Source organism: Haemaphysalis longicornis, unplaced genomic scaffold (assembly GCF_048455015.1).
Source record: "Haemaphysalis longicornis isolate Haplotype H1 unplaced genomic scaffold, Haemaphysalis longicornis Haplotype H1 scaffold_6, whole genome shotgun sequence".
Lineage (NCBI taxonomy): Eukaryota > Metazoa > Arthropoda > Arachnida > Ixodida > Ixodidae > Haemaphysalis > Haemaphysalis longicornis.
Genome location: NW_027526407.1, coordinates 161,413,172 through 161,432,296, shown reverse-complemented (window position 1 = coordinate 161,432,296; position 19,125 = coordinate 161,413,172). Strand labels below are relative to the sequence as shown.

The window sequence follows — 19,125 nt, the reverse complement described above, 5'->3', positions numbered from 1 at the left end:
TCCTGTTTGTCCCATTTATGATTTAACGTAAGAATGGAGGACCCAATACACAACTCCTGTAGCATGCGGGACGATCTTGGTTTGTTAATATTTCTGCATGACTCATGATGGTTTTTGCTTTTTTGTTCACTCTCAATTTTTACATAACTCGTTAGAGGTTGAAACCCATGGGCTTCCCGTCAAGCCTTTCCGTAACTTGCTTTAGGTCTTGAGACATTTCTGAACGCAAGCCACCAGGGCGAAGCTCTTGAGCTTCTCTATTTTTCTCCAACATTCTTGGACTTTGCTGATTGTACCAGCTAATCGCAGGCCCTACAGATATTATGACAAAGGTAGCCTTATTTCCTAGCTTCTCCACCTAATATAAAACGCTAATAGCCATTGAATTCTCACTTGACTACATCGGCCAGTCTTCAGGAAGAAAAGTGGAATACGGCGCATTGCCTGTTTCCAGTGTGCGACTCAAACGGCAAAAATTCGTTGATGGACCTCGCAAAGTACACGTAGCACACGTGCCCTTTCCTAAACGTAGGTCTCAAATCCAATCCGAAAACTCGAGCACTCTACTTATAGTCAAATTAAAGGTAAACCGTAAAACACAGCAACATTCTTCCAAAATCTTCAGTACGTCAGGGCAAATTCTGCAGGGTGACCTGTCGGCATCGACAAGAAAATTGTCACCATAACAGAACACTAAAAAAACGTGTTCCTCAGGATCATCTGTCCCAAACTGAACCAGTCTTCCGCGAAAGATAATAATAAGGACAGGGGCCACTAGGGACACAACGCACACGTTACTTTTCTAGGTGAATTTGCCTCTGTTATACTCGACCATGGTACAAGCCGAGTAGAAAGACAGCCGTTATAAAAAGTGCATAACAGAATTTTCAGATTTAGCAATAAATGCACACTTACTATTTCCTTGCTTTATGCAATTTGTTACACTGCTAATTATTTCTTCATATGGCACAGAGTAATATAAATCCTTTACATTAATGTTAAAGGCTTCTTGGTGTAGTAGATAGGTCACCATGCAGAATGTGCCCTTATTTACTTTAAGTTTTTGGTAAGTAGCCGCGTTTCACGATTCACTTTTGAATTGCCGAAAGATAGAGTGTACCGTCTTATGGATTTGAAATTGACTTTCGGGGAAGGGCACATGTCATTCAAGTAATCTTCGAGTTTCCTCAACTTGCTATTAAACTTTGATCGGACACACTCAAAAGTGGGAAAGCATGGTGTTTCACGTTTCTCCCTGGACTGGTTCTCATTGTAATCCTGCCAGCGTCAATGTTTACCAGAAATTTCAAGCATGTGGAGAAACCATGAAAATCAGGGTACATCGTTCTCATAAATTTTTGGGGACAGTGGCAAGCTGGTAAATTGAGTAGAGCCCGACAAGAAGGCAGAAAAACCAATAGAAAAACCCAACAACTTCGCCGTGGTTCCTCACGTTCAAAGATGTTTGGCGGACTAACACAATTCGCACGAAGAAATTTTATGAGCGTCCTGTTGTCGGCTAATAATGAGTTAGAAATGGCCTGTCGAATACTGCACAAAAGAAACAAATTGTCAAGAGGGGTTTGGTGTCACTCCCATGAAGAAATGTGTACGGTGTGCTACAGGGGTTGTTTATTGGTCCGCGTTCCTGTGGGGAAGTATATACTGGCCAGACGGGAAGTTGTGGATGTGCCAGGCTGATGAAACAATTTTAAACAAGGGAAAACTTTACCTTAGCCACTTATCCTCTTCTTGCCGGGCGTGTATTTCTGATTGTGGCGCTGTGTTTGAGCGCAATGCTTGTTATGTAGAAATAAGAACCAGCTAACACGAAAAGTTCTAGAAGCCAGCCAGTATTTGAAGCTTGGCCAGATTTCGTCAGACATCCAACAGTTGCTTTGCTTAGTGCGGAAGCGGCATTCTTTGATGCCCTGTAAGTGTGATTGCCTTGCCCATTTAAGGCATTCATTGTTGAAGGCTTAGCCCAAGTGCCATCTTTGTTGTGGTTATAATACATTTATTTTTCCTTCATTTTAGGTGCCTCAAAAAGTGTTCGCGTTTTTCAGTATATGCGTTCGAGTGCGCCGGATACTTCGACACATGTTGGACATGTCGATTGTTTGTTTCGGTAGTTATGCTTGGTATGTGCTTAATAAAAACGTAAATCGAGTATGTATTTGCATTGTCTCATTATGAACCCGTAGAAGTCAGTTTGTGTGCAGTTGCAAGTCTTAAGTGTTCGGGTAATTGCATACGTAATCGAAACAATACACAGGGGCCTTTTGCTTCTGCAGCTAATTGACGTGTGGCAGCTAATACGTATATCAGGCCGGTTTATACACCTGTTCGTATTTTTTTACATGAAGATAGCGCGCGGGCTTGATCACAATTAAAAGATGCGACTGTTGGTGGTAATATAATGAGTCCACACAATCTGTTGTAGCAGTTGCCAAATGCACAGTTTCACTTCTTTGCTCGACGACGTTTTGCAGAAGCCATACCGCGGTTTTATAATAAACGAAGCAATAATTCGTGATTATGTGAAGATACAGTGAGTTAATAGGAATAGTCTTACCTTAGGTAGCGGTGCGCATAAAAGAGGATCCAATTCTTCTTCCCACCAGTTTTCTGGAGTTGCTTCAATGTGGAATAAGAGAGCACCAATCCCCTGATGAGGGAACGCAAAGCGAGAAATAAAGTATACTTTGCGAAATGAAATATTTGTGGCTTCATATGTGCACAATTAAGTTTGAAGTTTCTGTTATTTTGCAATAAGCACGGTACATTACTCCTGCCTTTTTCTCCGGTATGAAGTTGCTAAGTTAACAAGGTCACTTAGTGTGTTTGTATGAAGGAAATGGAGACTAGGGCGAGTTCATGTGCAAGCCTTTATTGAATTAAATTATTTACCCACATGACACTGAGTATCGGTTGAAAAAGCAATACGAATATATCATTTTATTCTATATCAGTTGCATCGGTTGTGCAGTTGACTGGCACCACAAAAGCCACACTGATTATGCGAACGCCACTGTACCTCCTCAGTGACATGCATTCTCCCAAAAAATCCAAAGTCCGCAGGCAACAACATTAGGCACATCAAAATCAACGAGCAGCTGAAAACAGAGATTATTGACTTTTGTAGCCACTTTACACTTGTTGAAAGCCGCAACACATTCATTGATACCCCCGCTGACGATAAAGGCTATGAAATGAAGGAATAAAATATCTAAGGAACAACAAGGCCCGATGGTATGGTAACCACCATTTGGAAGAAAACGTGAGTTAAATGTTTATGTTGTTACAGGCTCTGCGTGGCATACTTACCTTGGGAAATTATATCGTTTGACTGTGCCTAGCCAACCACTCCTTCTGGATGTAAACCGAGAGGATTGGGCTGATTTCCGGCCTTGCTGCTTGTAGTTAATCGGATGCCTTAGAGTATACGTTGCGGACTTGTGAACATCAGTCGAAATGGGGTGATAATTTTTTAGTACCCAGCATGGAGGACAAGGAAGTGTAAATGAATGTTGGTTTTGGGACATGTGATGGTGGTGAGGTGCTGGTTTAACTGTTGATATTTGGTGTGTGGAGGGGGAAAATGTGTCGCCCGCGTCTTTAGTGTACAAATATGCCCATTTAGCGCAAGACAGGTGTACGATTCGGCGCCAGGGGTGTTTGTTCTGTCGTGAGGGAACCTTCACAATGTATATTAGCATGGAAGCCGCCTAGGCCCCAATATTAGTGTCGAGGAATTCGGGACGGTGAACCCAAAATACGTAAACCTCGGACGTTTTGGGTCTTGTTTGAAGGATAGGAATGGCAGTTTTCGAAATGGGCACCCCTGACAATTACTCCAAGCAGTGTGAAAGTGTATGAAAATGGTCATTATGTCTTGGCCAGTATGATTTCGTGAGCCAGTGTGGCTTTTTAGCAGTACCTTTTGCTGCGATTTTGACTGAACTAACCGTATTTTTTGCTCCTGTTCTAACTACGCTTACTATACAGGGTGTCCCAACTAACATGCACCAAGATTTAGGAAAACAGCAACGGCGTTACTCGAAGAATACCTAGTGCATAATGTTTGGTGTACAGTGGCGAAGCGTACAGTAATTTTTTGTTGTTGAGACTTAACTAATTATTTGTAATTAATTATCTAACTCGGGAAATACTGTCATAATCACGGAATTGTCAATGAGGCACTTGTAGGTACCCACGAGGGGCATGTAACTGCGGTGTTTTCAGCGACGAGCTAATTGCGTACTCATTTATTCTGAATGATAAAGAAAACCCGCGAAATATGAAAAATACCACGTGAAGGAACTTCTGCGAGCATTGTAAAGCAGGGTCACCAAATAAGCTGGTTGAAAGCAACTGCTTCTCCTATCACCCGCCCGAAGGGACAGCTCACCACATTCATAATGACATGCATGGAAGGAGTAGGAACAGCAAGATTCGTGGGGCACGTGTGCAGATAAGGCACAAGCTCGGGCGCGATTTCTCCTTTCTTTCTTTTGTTTATTTCATTATGGCTAACTCAGAGGCAGCGTGTTTGAGGGCATTGCTTTACGATTTGCGCGGAGGCGCCGTCACGTGGTATTTTTAAAGTTCCCGGGTTTCCTTTATCAGTCAGAAGAATTGTGTATGCAATTATTTCGTCACTGAAAATACCGGAATTAAATTCCCCTCGTGGGTACATACAAGTGCCTCTTTGACCCTTTAGTGATTAGGGCAGTAGTTCTTGACTTAAATAATTACCAATAATTACTAAGGTCTCATTAACAAAAAAATGCTGCCCGATTCTCCTCAGTACTGCAAACATTACGCACTAGGGTATCTTCGAGTTATGCCATTACTCTTTTTTAAATCTTGGGGCATGCTTGCTTGGACACCCTGTAAAGGCAGAGAGTGCTGCAACGCATATGTGGTAAACATTGAAAGCATTCCCTCTTTTATATTTGCATGTGTATGGATCGTACTCCGGCAACGTGTCGGCATTTTTATAATCAGGTTGCTTATTTTTGTATTGGAGTCACACGGATGCACTGGGTACGTCTGGAGCAGCAGATCCGCGTGGCAGAAAGCTGTACGTCCTCGTTGGTATTTCATCTGTGATACGATAAAGCTCTTTGTGTGTGATGTGGCATGCCGCGTACGTCATTGTTTCATGCGCTTTCTTGTAAAGATTCGGGGTGCTTCATCTTATTCCAACCCTCGATATGCAATTGCAGTATTTTATGGCGACGTCTTGTACAACTGAAAGGCGCTTTAACACGGTCGGCGAATAATCTTATTCAGCCTGCGTTTCATTGCTTTAGTTGCCTGGTAAGGCATTCAACATGCGGTAGTACTCATTAGTAGGGTGGCTTTAGCTCTACGTGTGTCCATTTGTTTTAGGACGTACTGATGGTGCTCATTTTGCCTAAAAGAGTGCATTTGCACGTCCGCAGTATTGCTGAGCGTGGGGATTGCGTTATCTTCAGAGCCAATTTAGGGAAAGTAAGCCCAGAACAGGGAAACACGCTGCGATTGCAAGGGACTGGTATTTTGAGTAGATCGGTATCCGCAAAGGTGGTCTTCTTTTGTTTTGCCGTACTTGCTCTCAGTGGTGAATGGGTTACTTTGCTGTGCTAATTCAAGGTTCCTTCTCAGAAGGTAGCTCTTTGATATGTTTTAAGCTAATTCAGCTCCTTTTTTCGGCCTTTTTTTTTCCGTTAGGTATCCATAGGTTTCATTCTTCACGTAAGTTGCATGTGAAACGTGGGATAATCTATCTAAGGGGGTATATTTCAATGGTATGGTTGAACAAAAGGAGTGATATCTGTTGTCTTTGAGGGCTGTCTCTAGAGATCATGTTTAATGTTTGAGAACGCAGCAAACTAATTTGAATGGTCATTGTACCGTTGGCACGCTATGAAACTACGTAACTGTACACAGCTTACCGGCGACCTAGGGATGCCATGTTCGTTAAAATGGCGAGAATAGTGACGTTCGCACCATTTCCGCCAAACGTTTAAACGCACCGCTCTAGTGTCTTGGGAAGAGAGTTCATATTTTGCGGTTTATTTTGGGGAGTATGATTTTAGTGGATAGGTGCGGGGACAGGTGTTTCCTGTTGGTTTGAAATTACTCTTCTGTAGATAAATGTATAACAAAATTTTGAATCTGTTTTCAGGTTTCTTTCCAACGCAGGATGATATTTAGATGAGTATAGGATCGCTGGTTCTAACGAATTCTCACTGGTCAGAATTATTCTTTTATCGGCATGTGTTCACGAAGGCAGTATTTTTTGTCACAAAACCCAATCGGGGTTTTAGAGCTTACGTGTGATTCTGGAAAATATTATTTAAATGTTTGTGGTAGTCGCCCGGGTGTGGCTGTGAAATACGTCTTTGATTTCGTATAGAGGGAAGGGATTATTGATTGAAGGTAAGGGAATGCAAATAAATGATAGTCGGGGTTGCACGATTTGGGAGCAGTTTTACTCTGGATTTTTCTTGTCAAGGATGCATTTCACCTTATCTCATGCATTAGTAAGAAATAAATATTAGTAAATAAATATAACGAGTTAAAAATAACGCACTGCTTCATAAAAACAAATATACCCCGCTTACAAATTGCGCTGCTCGGTATTCTATGAGAAATATATATTTAGAAATATGGCGCTGCCATCGCGATGTCTTACCTACAAGACCAACATAAAAGAACAAACACAAAATTGCTTCAAAAACGCAGTCAGATTTCGCAACTTGTTTCATCCAGTGTGTATGCGGGAGTTGTAAACAGTCTTCGAGAATATGTAGGAAGGGTGCCGCTGGGAATGCAGCGACTTATAGCACACCATCTGTGGCAAACTCTGATTAACAGGTTAAAAACCGATACAGTATGAGTGTGCTCGAGTCTTCAGCGAGGTCATACGCCCAGTTCGCTGGTACTTTGAGGCCAACGGTGACTTCTTACAGCCTCACCATGTGGTCAATGGTATTTGACAGTGCTATTTGACCTTCTCTTTGAAATTTACCGTCGGTACTTACGTCCACTCTTGACTACGGTAGATACCATTGTGAACTACCGTTTTAGAGTAGCAAGTTTGAATTGCGATGCAGTTGGCAGCTAGATCAAAGATCTCCGTTTATGGTTACAAAACGGCGATGCTCTTTTTATTTTAACGCCAAAAGAAACAGTTTCAAGGGAAACCGCTTTTTGCTGGTGTTCTAGGTATTTTCGCAACCGTTGTTAAAGCTGCATCAAAACAATCAATGCAAACATTCTTCAGAAAAATTTTCCTCCGACTCTGCTTGCTTTAAAAATGATGCATTTTCCAAAAATACGTTGTACCCGGTAAATAGCTCAAAATAAATAATTTTTTTCAGTTTGTCTCTTTCTTTGGATCAGTCACATTTATGCTTTTGGATTCCGTGCATGCGGCAAGTATCAAAAGGATACGTTCCGTCTTACATCTTACAAAAAGATGTATACCTATTTTGGGCACCTTTTATTTTCGACATACAAAGTGAGGGCACTCAGATTTTTGTCCACTTAAGAAAAGTGGTTGACACAACCGACCTTGTATCACTGAATTACCGCAAGCCTACTAGACCCGTCTTACCTAAGTAGGGGCAAAACCTAAACCAGCGTGAATCCCCAAGTTTTGCCATCTGCATCTACTTCCGATCAACATTAGGTCATGATCCTAGAACAAATTGTCACTGTCAGCAACTTATAAAAACGGCTTTTGTTCTTATTAACAAAACTCCACCTTAAGCTGAACTGGCAAGAAATTACAAACAACTCCTTTGTTACGACACCAGGTGTGTTCTGTGTTTATTTATTTATTCTTTATTTTTAATTTTTTGTGTTTATTATTTTATTTATTTATTAATTTGTTTATATATTTGTTAAATTTTTATTTATTTATTTATGTATTTGTTTATTTATTTATTTATTTATTTATTTATTTGTAAATAATGCAGTCCCCACTTGGGGCGATTACAGGAGTGAGCATACAACAGAATAAGTTCGAACAGCAATTAAACAGAGAGGCGGAAAAAAACAATAATTGCACAATCACGACGAATCACAAACGGCAACTAAAAATTTCTCGAGCGCAAAGAAAGGGGCGTCGCCAGACAATACGTTCCAGTATTCGGCGGTTAAACGAAAAAAAAAACTAAATTTGAATGTGTTCGTTCTACAGGGGCCAGCTTTGATGCTAAGATGTCGATTGCTTCTAGTAACGGACTGCGAGGCAACTGAAATATATTTAATGTCAGCCATGCGATAAGCTTTATGAATAAAAAAGTGAACCGGTTTCATAGAAATGTTCAGTCAGCGCCTGCATAGTGGGGTACGTTTAGGGATGAAAGGGCAAGGGATGCCGAGAAGCAACCATTATAAACATTACAAATGAATCTGATGGCTTTTTAATGGCCTCAGTGTTATCATATCGCCCTGCTTGTAAGGCTTTCATATGGGGCATGCGTAGTCAAAGACGGGCCGAGTCCACGTTTTATACATTAGTAATTTAGTTCTTTTTGAAGATTTGGAAGCCGTTCGTCCTTATAAACTATTTTTTAATGATTGCGTGCAGAAAGGGGTCATTTGTTCCCACCAAGATAGGTTGCTAGAAACGATAACACCAAGATATTTGTATTCTGTTAGTGTTTTTAGGGTGGATGACAAATCACCAGTGGCAAGGAACGTTTATACCTGATCTTAAAACTACTTTCTCGAAATACACCGAAATAATTTTTGACCAGTTGGAATGTCTTACAGGTGATTTTCTTGGCGATATCCCCTTAGCGACGTGAAGCGTGGTGTTTTTTTTGTGTGTTTGTGCAGTTAAGGAACGTTTGCGGCATACTCAAAAATATTTGACTGAAGTTCTGCAATCAAATTAAAAAAGGCGCAGTTCAAGCACAGAATTTCGGACGTAAGATTATCAGTATGCAAAAAAAGTTATAGGCTAGCAAAAACACGTACATAAATACTTACCCGATGAAGAAAAATGTGTCCACGGCCAATCCCCCTCGCATAGCGATTTCAGTTAAAACAGTCTTTACGTATGGGGCGCCTTCGTCATCTGAAAAAAATTAAAGCTTAAAAAACGCGCCTAAATGGCAATTTAACTCATTGTGTATTCTTAGAGTGGAGAAATATCCGATGGGTCACTGTAAACGCGTCAATATTTTGCAGGGCAAACGCAAATCAACCTTATATTTGCCGGTTTTTATCTTGCGATTGATACTATATTGAGTGCTATATATTACGATTGAGTGCTATATATTACGCAGAGCACCAGATCTACTTCTTTACATCTTCAAAAAAACGTTCAATGGCAATAATGACGTTTCGCCTCCTGTGCTCAAGCTTGCACTTTCTTTTCCAATGGTTTGCTCACTGAGAGTTTCGCTTTTTTCTCGGAAGACGGGAGTAGGCGAAGGTGAATAGCAGTTTCGCCTGCACGTGATCGCCAATGGCCCTTGGGCTGTTTGTGCGGGCAGTTTAACCACTACTCAAAAAATATTTGAGTTTAGAGGAACGAAGACTAAAAAAAACCCCAAGAAGCGCGCTCAGAAAATTGCGGCTTCACAGCCGTTTTGGCGGGAACTGGGTAACTGAGTCTCACTAATGAAGGCCCGCCTGTGGGGTGGCCTGTGTGTGCCCTTCCGAGAAAGTGAACTTATAAATTCTATCCTGCTATACACACAGCTATGAGGCAGGCTACGAAATGTACACCAAACGCATATGTTGTCGGAACATTGTAGGAACGCGCTTCGCTTTTGCTTGTCCTAGCCGCGCAAAAAAGTAGTCACACTCTGGCAATTTTTTGCAACCTCTTATTCCTGAGAAAAGGTGCATGCAAATAGCGAACACGTGAAATTTTACACAGTTCTTAGAAAAAAATTTGAAGAACGTACGGAGTAGTGTAAAAGCGACGGCTGTAATCGCGTTGTGGATTAATATGACCCAAGCCATAGAGAAGAAACGTAGGCCATGCAGAACTCGAATTGATCCGCTTTGTGGATGGTCGCTTTCAAACAATTTCTTTCCATTCTGGAGCAAAGAGAAGCAGAGAAGAGCATCCTCTGCGACGTTCGAACGCTTCTGTTCTGAAGCAAGCAAGAAAACAAATTGTATATTAGTATCGATGTCCACATTTTTCTCACAGAATAAAACCGTCCTGACTATTGCCACAGATACTAAACCACAACAGTGAGAGTACGTTGCGGGTGTGTCCCGCATGCACTGTGAGATGTTTTTCCCTTTCGACGAATAACTACAAATTGAGCTAAAATTTTGGTGAATGAGAAACAATAAATAAAGCATAAATACTGCGTCTCTTGCACTCCTGCACATTTTCTTAGCTTTTATGTCTACAATATTAATTATATGTGCTCGCTTCTTCCTAAATCAGTTTGGTAAAAACACAATCTATATTTGGTTATTTGGAAACTTTGCTTTACTGTGCAAAAAAAAAACCGGGAAAACGAACTTCTTTTTAGCTGGGACACTGAAACCATTTTATCAAAACGTGGTTTTGCAGCCGAATAAAGCGCCTAGAAAACTAATTCTGGATAATGGTGGCGTGGTGTTGTGACTCTTGTAATGCCTTACTTCCAATAAATGTTTTCCTGTTTCTGATATCCTAAATGTGGGTCCTCTTTTTGAATATATTCGTAAGACCACGCTGCGGTTCGTTTTGAAGCACTACTAAAATATGTTTTTGTATTTACCAACACCATGTAAAGGAACGCCAATATAGAGAGAGATACAACTTCTTTATTGAGCCTGCGTGGAACCGTTAGGTCACCTACTGTCGCCGCCCTCCAGCCCCCTGTGGGGGGGTGGGTAGCAGCGATTTCGGCCGCTGGCGCTCGATGGCCGCAAGCGCGAGCTCCGCAGCCATCTTCTGGTGTTCGTAAGTTCCGCTGGTCGCCGCGCGCTTCACACGCGGTGGTAGCGGGTCGTCCTCGTCTGCTAGTGGTGATTGGTGGCAACCCCACAGCATGTGCTGCATGGTCGCCCGAGCGCTACCGCACAGCGCACACGTGTCCGTTGGAAATAGTTCGGGGCACACGTGCTTGGCGAACACGGGCGTCCATATCGCTCGCGTTTGAAGCTGTCGCACGAGCACCCCTTCCCTTCTGGTAAGGTTCCGGTGTGGCGGCGGGTAGGCTCGTCTGCCCTCCCTGTACCATGCCAGCACGTCTCTGTAGGAGCTAAGTGGGGTTGTCTCCGCTTCGTCATCCCCGTCTTCATCCGTTTCTTTGTTGCCTTCCGCGTTCGATGGAGGGGGCGGACTCGCTGCGGCCGCAGCCGCCACCAGTGCCGCCGCCCCCATTGCGGGTGTGGCAGCGGTAGCAGCGGCTGCGCCGGCGGCATTGCCGTGACTTGTGAGCACGCGCGCCGCGCGGTCCGCCTCCTCGTTGCGGTTGGTCCCGGTCCCCACTGGTCCCACGTGTGCCGGGAACCATTTGAGGACCACCGGTAGCGTCCGTCGGGGCAGGGCCCCGCACACCCTGATCGCGCACTGCGACACCGAGTTTCTGGCGTAGTTCAGCACTGCACTTCGCGAGTCGCACAGCACTGTCGCGCACCGTGGGTCCACTAGGGCCAGCGCGATCGCCAGCTCCTCCGCTTGCGTTGAGTCCCGGGCTCTGACGCTGCCCGCCGAGCACAGCTTCCCGGAGGTCGCTGCAATCACGGCCACAGCGTACGTGCCCCGGCGGTTCGGATATTCCGCCGCGTCCACGTAGTATGCATTAGTGTCCGTCGCGTGCACGGCCGTTAGGGCTCTCGCTCTGGCCGCGCGGCGCTCCCGGTTCTCTTCTGGGTCCATGTGCTTCGGTAGCGGCGGTATCTGCATGAGGCCGAGCAGCCCGCGCGGCAGCGACCGCGCCGGCACCGGCAGTGGCCGCCGCGGCTCCTCTCCGCCGCCGCAATCGCCGCTCCCGCCCCCGCCGCCCTCGCCGCTCCCGCCTTCGTTTTCGCGCAGCGTTCCCGATCGGTAGCCTATTCTGCGGAGAATTGACCTACCGGTTCTAGTCAGTGTAAGCCGCGTGAGCTGTGCGGTGTTTTGCGCTTCCGCGATCTCGCTAAGGGTGTTATGTACCCCCAGTTCTAGTAGTCTCTCTGTGCTAGTGTGTGTATACAGGCCTAACGCTGTCTTGTATGCTTTGCGCAGCAGAGCGTCCACTTTCCCGCGCTCCGCCACCGTCCAGTTGTGAAAGGCAGCAACGTATGCCACGTGGCTCACGGCGAATGACTGGACCAGCTTAAGGAGGTTGGCCTCCCTCATGCCTCCGTGTCTGGACGCCACTTTCTTGATTAATCGCATCGCCGTCATGACCTTCAATTCGAGCTTGGCAACGGTGAAGCCATTGTGCCCGTGAGCGTCGACGTGCAGTCCGAGGACTCTAAGCGTCTTCACCCGCGGAATGGCGGTCCCGTCCCGTGTCTTTAGGTTGATGCCCGGCTTCTCTTCTTCTTCTTCTCCTCTCTTGTGGCTTCTTCTTCTTCTTCCCTTTGGTGTTAATATCAGCAGCTCCGACTTGGTCGGGGAGCACGTCAGGCCCGTGTCTTGTAGTTGGTCTTCGACCGCGTCTATGGCTTCCTGCAGGGACGCCTCAATCTCGCCGTCACTGCCGCCGGACACCCACAGCGTGATGTCATCTGCGTATATGGTGTGTCCGACCTTCGGGATGCCCTGGAGGCGCTGGGCAACCCCGATCATTACGATGTTGAACAGCGTCGGCGAAATCACGGCGCCCTGCGGCGTTCCCGTGCTTCCCAGACTCTTCTTCGGCAGCTCCATGTCTCCGGCCACGATCTTTGCAGTGCGGCCCGAGAGGAAGTCGCGAATGTAGGCGAACGACCTCTCCCCCATGTTGAGGCGCGAGACCTGGTCGAGGATGGCTGAGTGGCGGACGTTGTCAAACGCGCCTTTCAGGTCTAGGACGAGCACCGCCCGGTTGTCCATGGAGCCGGCTGGTCGGTCGAGGACTTCGTGTTTGAGCAGCAACATCGCATCTTGAGTGCTGAGCTTGGCCCGGAAGCCCAGCATGGTGTCCGGGTACAGGCCTTCCTCTTCGAGGTATGCTTGCCACCTGTTTAGCAGGACGTGCTCCAGCACCTTCCCCACACAGGACGTCAGGGATATGGGCCGCAAGTTGTCTATGCTCGGTGCCTTACCCGGCTTCGGGATCAGGACCCTTTTGGCCTCCTTCCAGCTGGCTGGGAACTTGCCGGTCCGCCAGCACTTGTTGTAGTACCCCGTCAGCGTCCTTATTGCCGCATCGCTCAGGTTACGCAGCGCTTTGTTGGAAACCCCGTCCGGCCCCGGGGCGGACTTGCTGTTTATCGTTTGGATGACTGCCCGAACCTCCCACTCCTCGATGTCGGCGTCGAGCTTGGCGTTAGTCTTGCCCGCGTAACTCGGGAGGGGGGTCGGCGGGGTGGACGGGAGGTACTTGCCGTCTATGCGCCGGCGGACCTCGGCTTCGCCGAGCTCCTGCTTCGCCTTGTGCATCGTCCGTGCGAGGATGTGGTGTTGGGTCCCTTTCGTTTTACTCTCGTCCAGAAGGTGCCGGAGCAAGTGCCAGGTCCTGCTCTTGTGGATTTGGCCGTCCGCTTCTTGACAGACCGCCTGCCACTGCTGTCGGCAGAGCACTGCGCTGTGCTTGTCGATTTCGATGTTTAATAGTGCAATGCGTTTGCGGAGTCTTCTGTTGTGACGTTGCCTCCGCCATCGGGCTTTCAGCGAGTTTCTCGCCTCCAGCAGGTGCGCTAGGCGGCTGTCTATCTGCGGGATCCCTTCGTCCGCCTCGATTTCCGTGGTGGCTGGCCGCGCGGCCGCGTTCAGGGTTCGCGTCCACTCTTCGATGTCGTCTTCCACCCGTACAGTCAGGGCGTCCAGCTCCGCTCTGTACTTGTTCCAATCTGTGGTTGCCTGCTTGCGGGGGGCCGGGGGTCGGCCGTGCAGCGGCACCGCAATCTCGAGGACGCAGTGGTCGCTGCCGAGCGTCTCGCCCGTGTTCCGCCAGCGGACTCCGGCGGTGGCTTTGTTGCAGAAAGCGAGGTCCGGGTTCGTGTCTCGCTGTATCGACGTGCCGTGTCGCGTGTGGGTGTTCGGGTCGTTGAGCAAGTGGTATTCCGCTTCGAGGGCTTCGTCGTGTAGGCTTCGGCCCTTGGCCGTGGTCTTCGGGTACCCCCACGCCGTGTGCGGCGCGTTGAAGTCCCCGCACACGAGCGTGGTGTCGTCCCCGGCCAGCTGCTTCGTTTTATGCATGAGTGTCCTGAACTTTTGCTGGAACTGTTTGGGATTACTGTAGACATTAATTATGTAGGTGCTTTCTTTCCTCTTGCGACCCGTCACGACTTCGATTGCCAGGTGCTCAATGGTGCTGTTCTGTAGTAAGCCGTGTTCTATGTAGGTGATCCCTTTCCTTACCAGGGTACACACTCCCTGCCACGCACCTTTCCCGGCCGTTCTTGCGCTGGGCGGGCTGGCGTAGGAGCGGTATCCCGGCAGGCTCGGGGGGTCTTCTGTGTGTGTCTCCTGTACGAGTATAACGTCCGGTCTTCTGCCGACACTCTTGATGTATTGTTGTAAAGCTGCCTTCTTTGCGCGCAGGCCATTCGCATTCCATTGCCACACCACGAGCTCGCGCGCTAGCGTTGTTCCGGCCATGTTGGGCCAATAGGGTGTGCGTCAATCTAGATGTGCAGTTAAATACAAATGCGCATATAGACGGGTTTTTCGCTTTGTTATACACCGCAGTACACTTTTCTGTAACTGTTTTACTATTAGGAATATTTGTTCATGAATCCAAAATCCACATAATATTGGTACTTTCCATTACGCCCAATCGTGATAAAGCTGTATAAGTTAATGTAGAAATTCAAAAATTTGCAATGAATTTTGTAATCTGGTACTCCTAGTCTTGCGAATGTCTTAGTTACGAAATTGTTTTTATCAAATAGGTCTACTGAGCCTCCAGGGTTCACCTTAGATTATTTGTTATTTGACAAATCTTCTTGAAACTCCGATGTTGACATCTTTTTACCGCTTTTTGTTGTTTGAAATCCAGCGACTAGATTAGGGCTCTACGCATCGAAGATCGACAAATATACGACCTTTATTTTCTCTCCAATGTGTGTGCCGGCATTCCTTAACCTAAGTCTAATAAATAACAGTCGACACTGCGCCAATGATAATTCTAGAATATGCTAATTTTGCATAACTGTATGCTTACTAAAGCATGTTAACGGTACTTGCTGTCAGTACTGGGCTTTGAGTTGTAACCATTACTGCTAGCCAAACACGGTTTTAAAAGCCCGTTACTGTTGCAGTACCATGACATATGCCCCTCAATTTGAACTTCTGAATCAAACTAACACCTTTTTTTATTTCCCCAGAAAATTGAAATTGCGAATTCATAGGTTCACTGGGAAGGCTATGTTTTGGCGTCTGTAGCCCCCCGACAACTTAGGAAGAGGCCTAAAAGCAAATAGAAAAGCGGTGAAGTCCAACTTGAACGCCAAGAGTTCTTTGAGCAGTTTGGGGAAGCGAAGACTGTATGAATGTAACCGTGCTTCTTCATAGTATTGACCCAATATTGCACTTTCGATTACATCAGCCGTCAAAGTCAAAGGAAGCAATTGAGCCTCCCCGCTTGCATGGTTCCGAAACAAAACACAGCTAGGAAATAATTTTGAAACTGGCGCCTATGTCCATTTTACTGGAAATAGTGCCTGTATAATATTTTATAAGAAACTTTTGATGTTTCTAAAAGTTTTCATGATTGCGCCGCTAGAGAGCAATAGTGGTGCTAACAAAGAACTTTGCATCTCTAACAGGAAAAACGAAACAATGAAACATAAACTTCAAGCTTTTTTGAACGCACTTGGTTCCACGTTTCGGGCTTGTTAAGATTACTTTTCGCTTGAAAGTTGAACCAAATGCTAAATTTTGTTTATAACTGATAGGTGTGATTGCAATGTTATTATTCATCAAAATGCTTAAAGGAAAAAGCTCACGTCTAAGAATAACTGAAACAAAACTACAAATGTTGGTTTTGGTTTCACTCTTATTCTGAATAGGCTGAATTTTGAAAGCGAATAGCAAACCTAAGAACATAAGAAATTGGCTGCACTGAAAACGTCTGCTTTCCAAGCACCATAAATCCCAATCCAAATTACAGTGCACCAGAAGTAGCCTCATGTATAAATATATTATCGGCACTTATTCTTCTTCTCCCTGTGAGAGAATTTAAGGGCGGAGTAAACAATGCTGCGGATACAGAACTCTTAACAGACAATTTACAGAGATTGCACTTGTTCTGCCATTTTGGATGTTTTCAGGCATTTTAAATGTAAAGCGTAAGATTTGCACATATCACGAATTTTAGTGTTTTCTACACTGAAATGCAGTATAGAGGTTTTCTTTAAACCCATTTTTACTACATTTAATGATGGCATAGTACTTTATGTCGATATTAGCACGTTGTTCTAAGGCACGGATTGATTTGTGTTTAAAGCACCGCATCTTTAAACCATTACACATTCTGAAGTGTTCGCCATCGGTTTCAGCTGTAGGAATGACACTACAGAAATTCTGCTTGAGTATGTGTGCAGAGGGTAAATTGCCACGAACTTCTCCAATGATCTGCTATTGTTCACAAGGACGGAACTTGTATGTACGATAAAATATATTTTAGTGACAGCAATATAACTTCTGCGCTTTGTCGAGAAAGAACTTGTGCAAAGGCTTACCTGGTGGGCGAATGGGAGGAACATAGTTTTTGTTTTCCGGCGCACTGATTCCGTCAGGGGTATTTTCTTTCTGATGCACACTGTTCATTCGTTTGCTATCATACACTGTTGCTGCCAGGATAATTGCTCCTACGATGGAGAGAAAAAACCTGGCACAGAGAAACAAGTTTGCTGAAGAGCTCCCAGAAGAAAGAGACATATTCATTTTTTTATAAAAAATTAAAAAATGTAACATAAAAGCAGAGTAAAACCACAGATATACAGATAAGAGACAAGCTCACTGTAAAACGTTTGGCTGGTTATTTTGCAAAAGGGGTTGCTTCTCCTGCCGTACATAACTTTTTATATCCTTCGTTCCATGTTTTATAAAACTAACGAGATACATCTAGTGTTTATTACGTCTCTAGCTACAAGGTTATTTCTAACAGTTTATTGTCTCTTCTCAAACAATAACTACGAATAATATCTTTGCGTATTTTAGGGGACATAAACCAAATTCAGTACAGTTTATTCGTCCTTTTTTAAGAGATGTGAAACAGCATTTCCGCTGTGGGGTCACAAAAAGATGTGATGGTGATTTGGCGTCAAACATTCTGGGCATATTGCTGCCATACGGTGTGTTACTCTTCTTCAGATAACATAATAATTTTTTTATAAATTAGTAATTACCGCATAAACTTCAGTTCGGACCACTGTTTCCTGTCACCATGCGATTTCGAAGCATGCAGGTTGGCTTTTTGCAATAGTGACTTATTTGTGAGTTACTTTTGGGATAAAACCGTTTAACCTTCTACAAAATACAGTACGCTAGTCTGAACTATACTCGCGCTTGCAGAAAATGTCGCTGTCAGTCTATCGCCAACTGGGATTTATCATATCTATCGTCATCATTGCTAATATTGTTTGCCACTAAAGCATCGCTGAGGATAAAACTTGCCTACAAGAGTCGTCAGCAGTGCAGGTAATAAAACAAGCTAGTGTAGTACAACACCTATTATTGGAAACATTTTTCAAAATTCAAATTTTTACCTTTGTAAGGAGTATCTTCTTCACATAGTTTTCAAGAAGGTTATGGATGCCGAAAACATACACATAGAGTCTCTATTGGCTTTGTAAATTGTACAACTAGCGCATTCAATGAGGCCGTCAAGAGTTTCGCCTTGGAAGATGGAGCTTTACGTGTCACCCTGGGTTACTCAAGTGGCCAAATCAATCATTGTTTCTTCTGCTCTTCCTTGTTTTTTATGGTCGATGTCAAGACTAGCGCGAAGAATTAGTATGTTTCCTATGTTCTTCAGGGAAAAACATTACTGTTCATTGTTTAACAGGGCACAATTACCTGGCGTTCAGTACTACAACTTTCTATTCCCGAAGCCACCCATGGGAGTCCTTTGGGTGTGCAACCTACATTTAACGAATGAACCATAATAATGCTATATTTTGAGCAGTGTTGCTGTCGCACTGATGACAACTGACAATCATCCTACTTTTGACACACGTTTATGCATATACACTAGATTACAGCTAACAACAGAGCAAATCTTCTAAAAATATAGATTTTGTAATTTTACGAGAAGAAAACAACACAGGTAACTAAAATATGTAGTTGCAAGATATTACGTTACAAAGCACAATTATAAATTTGGCGAAAGTGGGCATGTTGCAGATGCCACCATACCGCTGACGCTAAACAGACGCTACTAAGGCAGTGGAGAAAGCTGGGTTTACACGTTCATCGGTACATTGCATAATCAAACTTTGAATGCGCTCGGAAAATGCACGTTGCCACGGAATACTTATTGCCAGGTAGGCGTAGAGAAGCACTAGCCCGCTTGCCGGGAGTCAACCCAACCAGTCAAGCGTGATTTTCCGCAGCGTCTTGTGATTACAGAAAACGTACACTTGGCATCACTTTGAACATGTCGAAAGCACGATCAAACCTTGGTATTTCTTTATAACTGCAGATTGGATGAGCACAATTCGGGGACCTACCCAATCCTTTCTCGCATATGTTAATTGAATAGGTTTAAGCACCACTCATCAAGAAAACAGCGAAGCCATGTGCCACTCTAGGGGACACACGTGGCTGGAATGTTCTCGGCGGCGAGTGTGCACTGCGCTTGAGATGATTCATTGCTTGCATATTCAGAACGTAATGATGCCAAGAGTAAATTACTTCTCTGGTTAGCGATGGAAAGTATACTACAATGCCGCTGATCAAAGTAGGACACAATGAGGATATTGATATACCGCTAAATGACAACACAATGCACTAGGAGTAAGACCTGTAATTAATCCACACCCAAGTGGCACAACGTGCTGAACTTCATCTATCTGATGGTGTTACAA

At 44.8% G+C, this 19,125-nt stretch overlaps 1 protein-coding gene across 1 annotated transcript in view; it reads right to left on the bottom strand.

Moving 5' to 3' along the window:
• LOC144142030 (nose resistant to fluoxetine protein 6-like) overlaps window positions 1-19,125 on the bottom strand; it is a 112,992-nt gene that overhangs the window by 43,658 nt on the left and 50,209 nt on the right. Inside the window, exons 5-8 of the mRNA XM_077673455.1 lie at window positions 16,777-16,925; window positions 9,921-10,112; window positions 8,995-9,082; window positions 2,576-2,668 (exon numbers count right to left, since the gene is read on the bottom strand). Coding sequence (XP_077529581.1) covers window positions 2,576-2,668; window positions 8,995-9,082; window positions 9,921-10,112; window positions 16,777-16,925 — 522 coding nt within the window. The remainder of the gene's footprint in view (window positions 1-2,575; window positions 2,669-8,994; window positions 9,083-9,920; window positions 10,113-16,776; window positions 16,926-19,125) is intronic.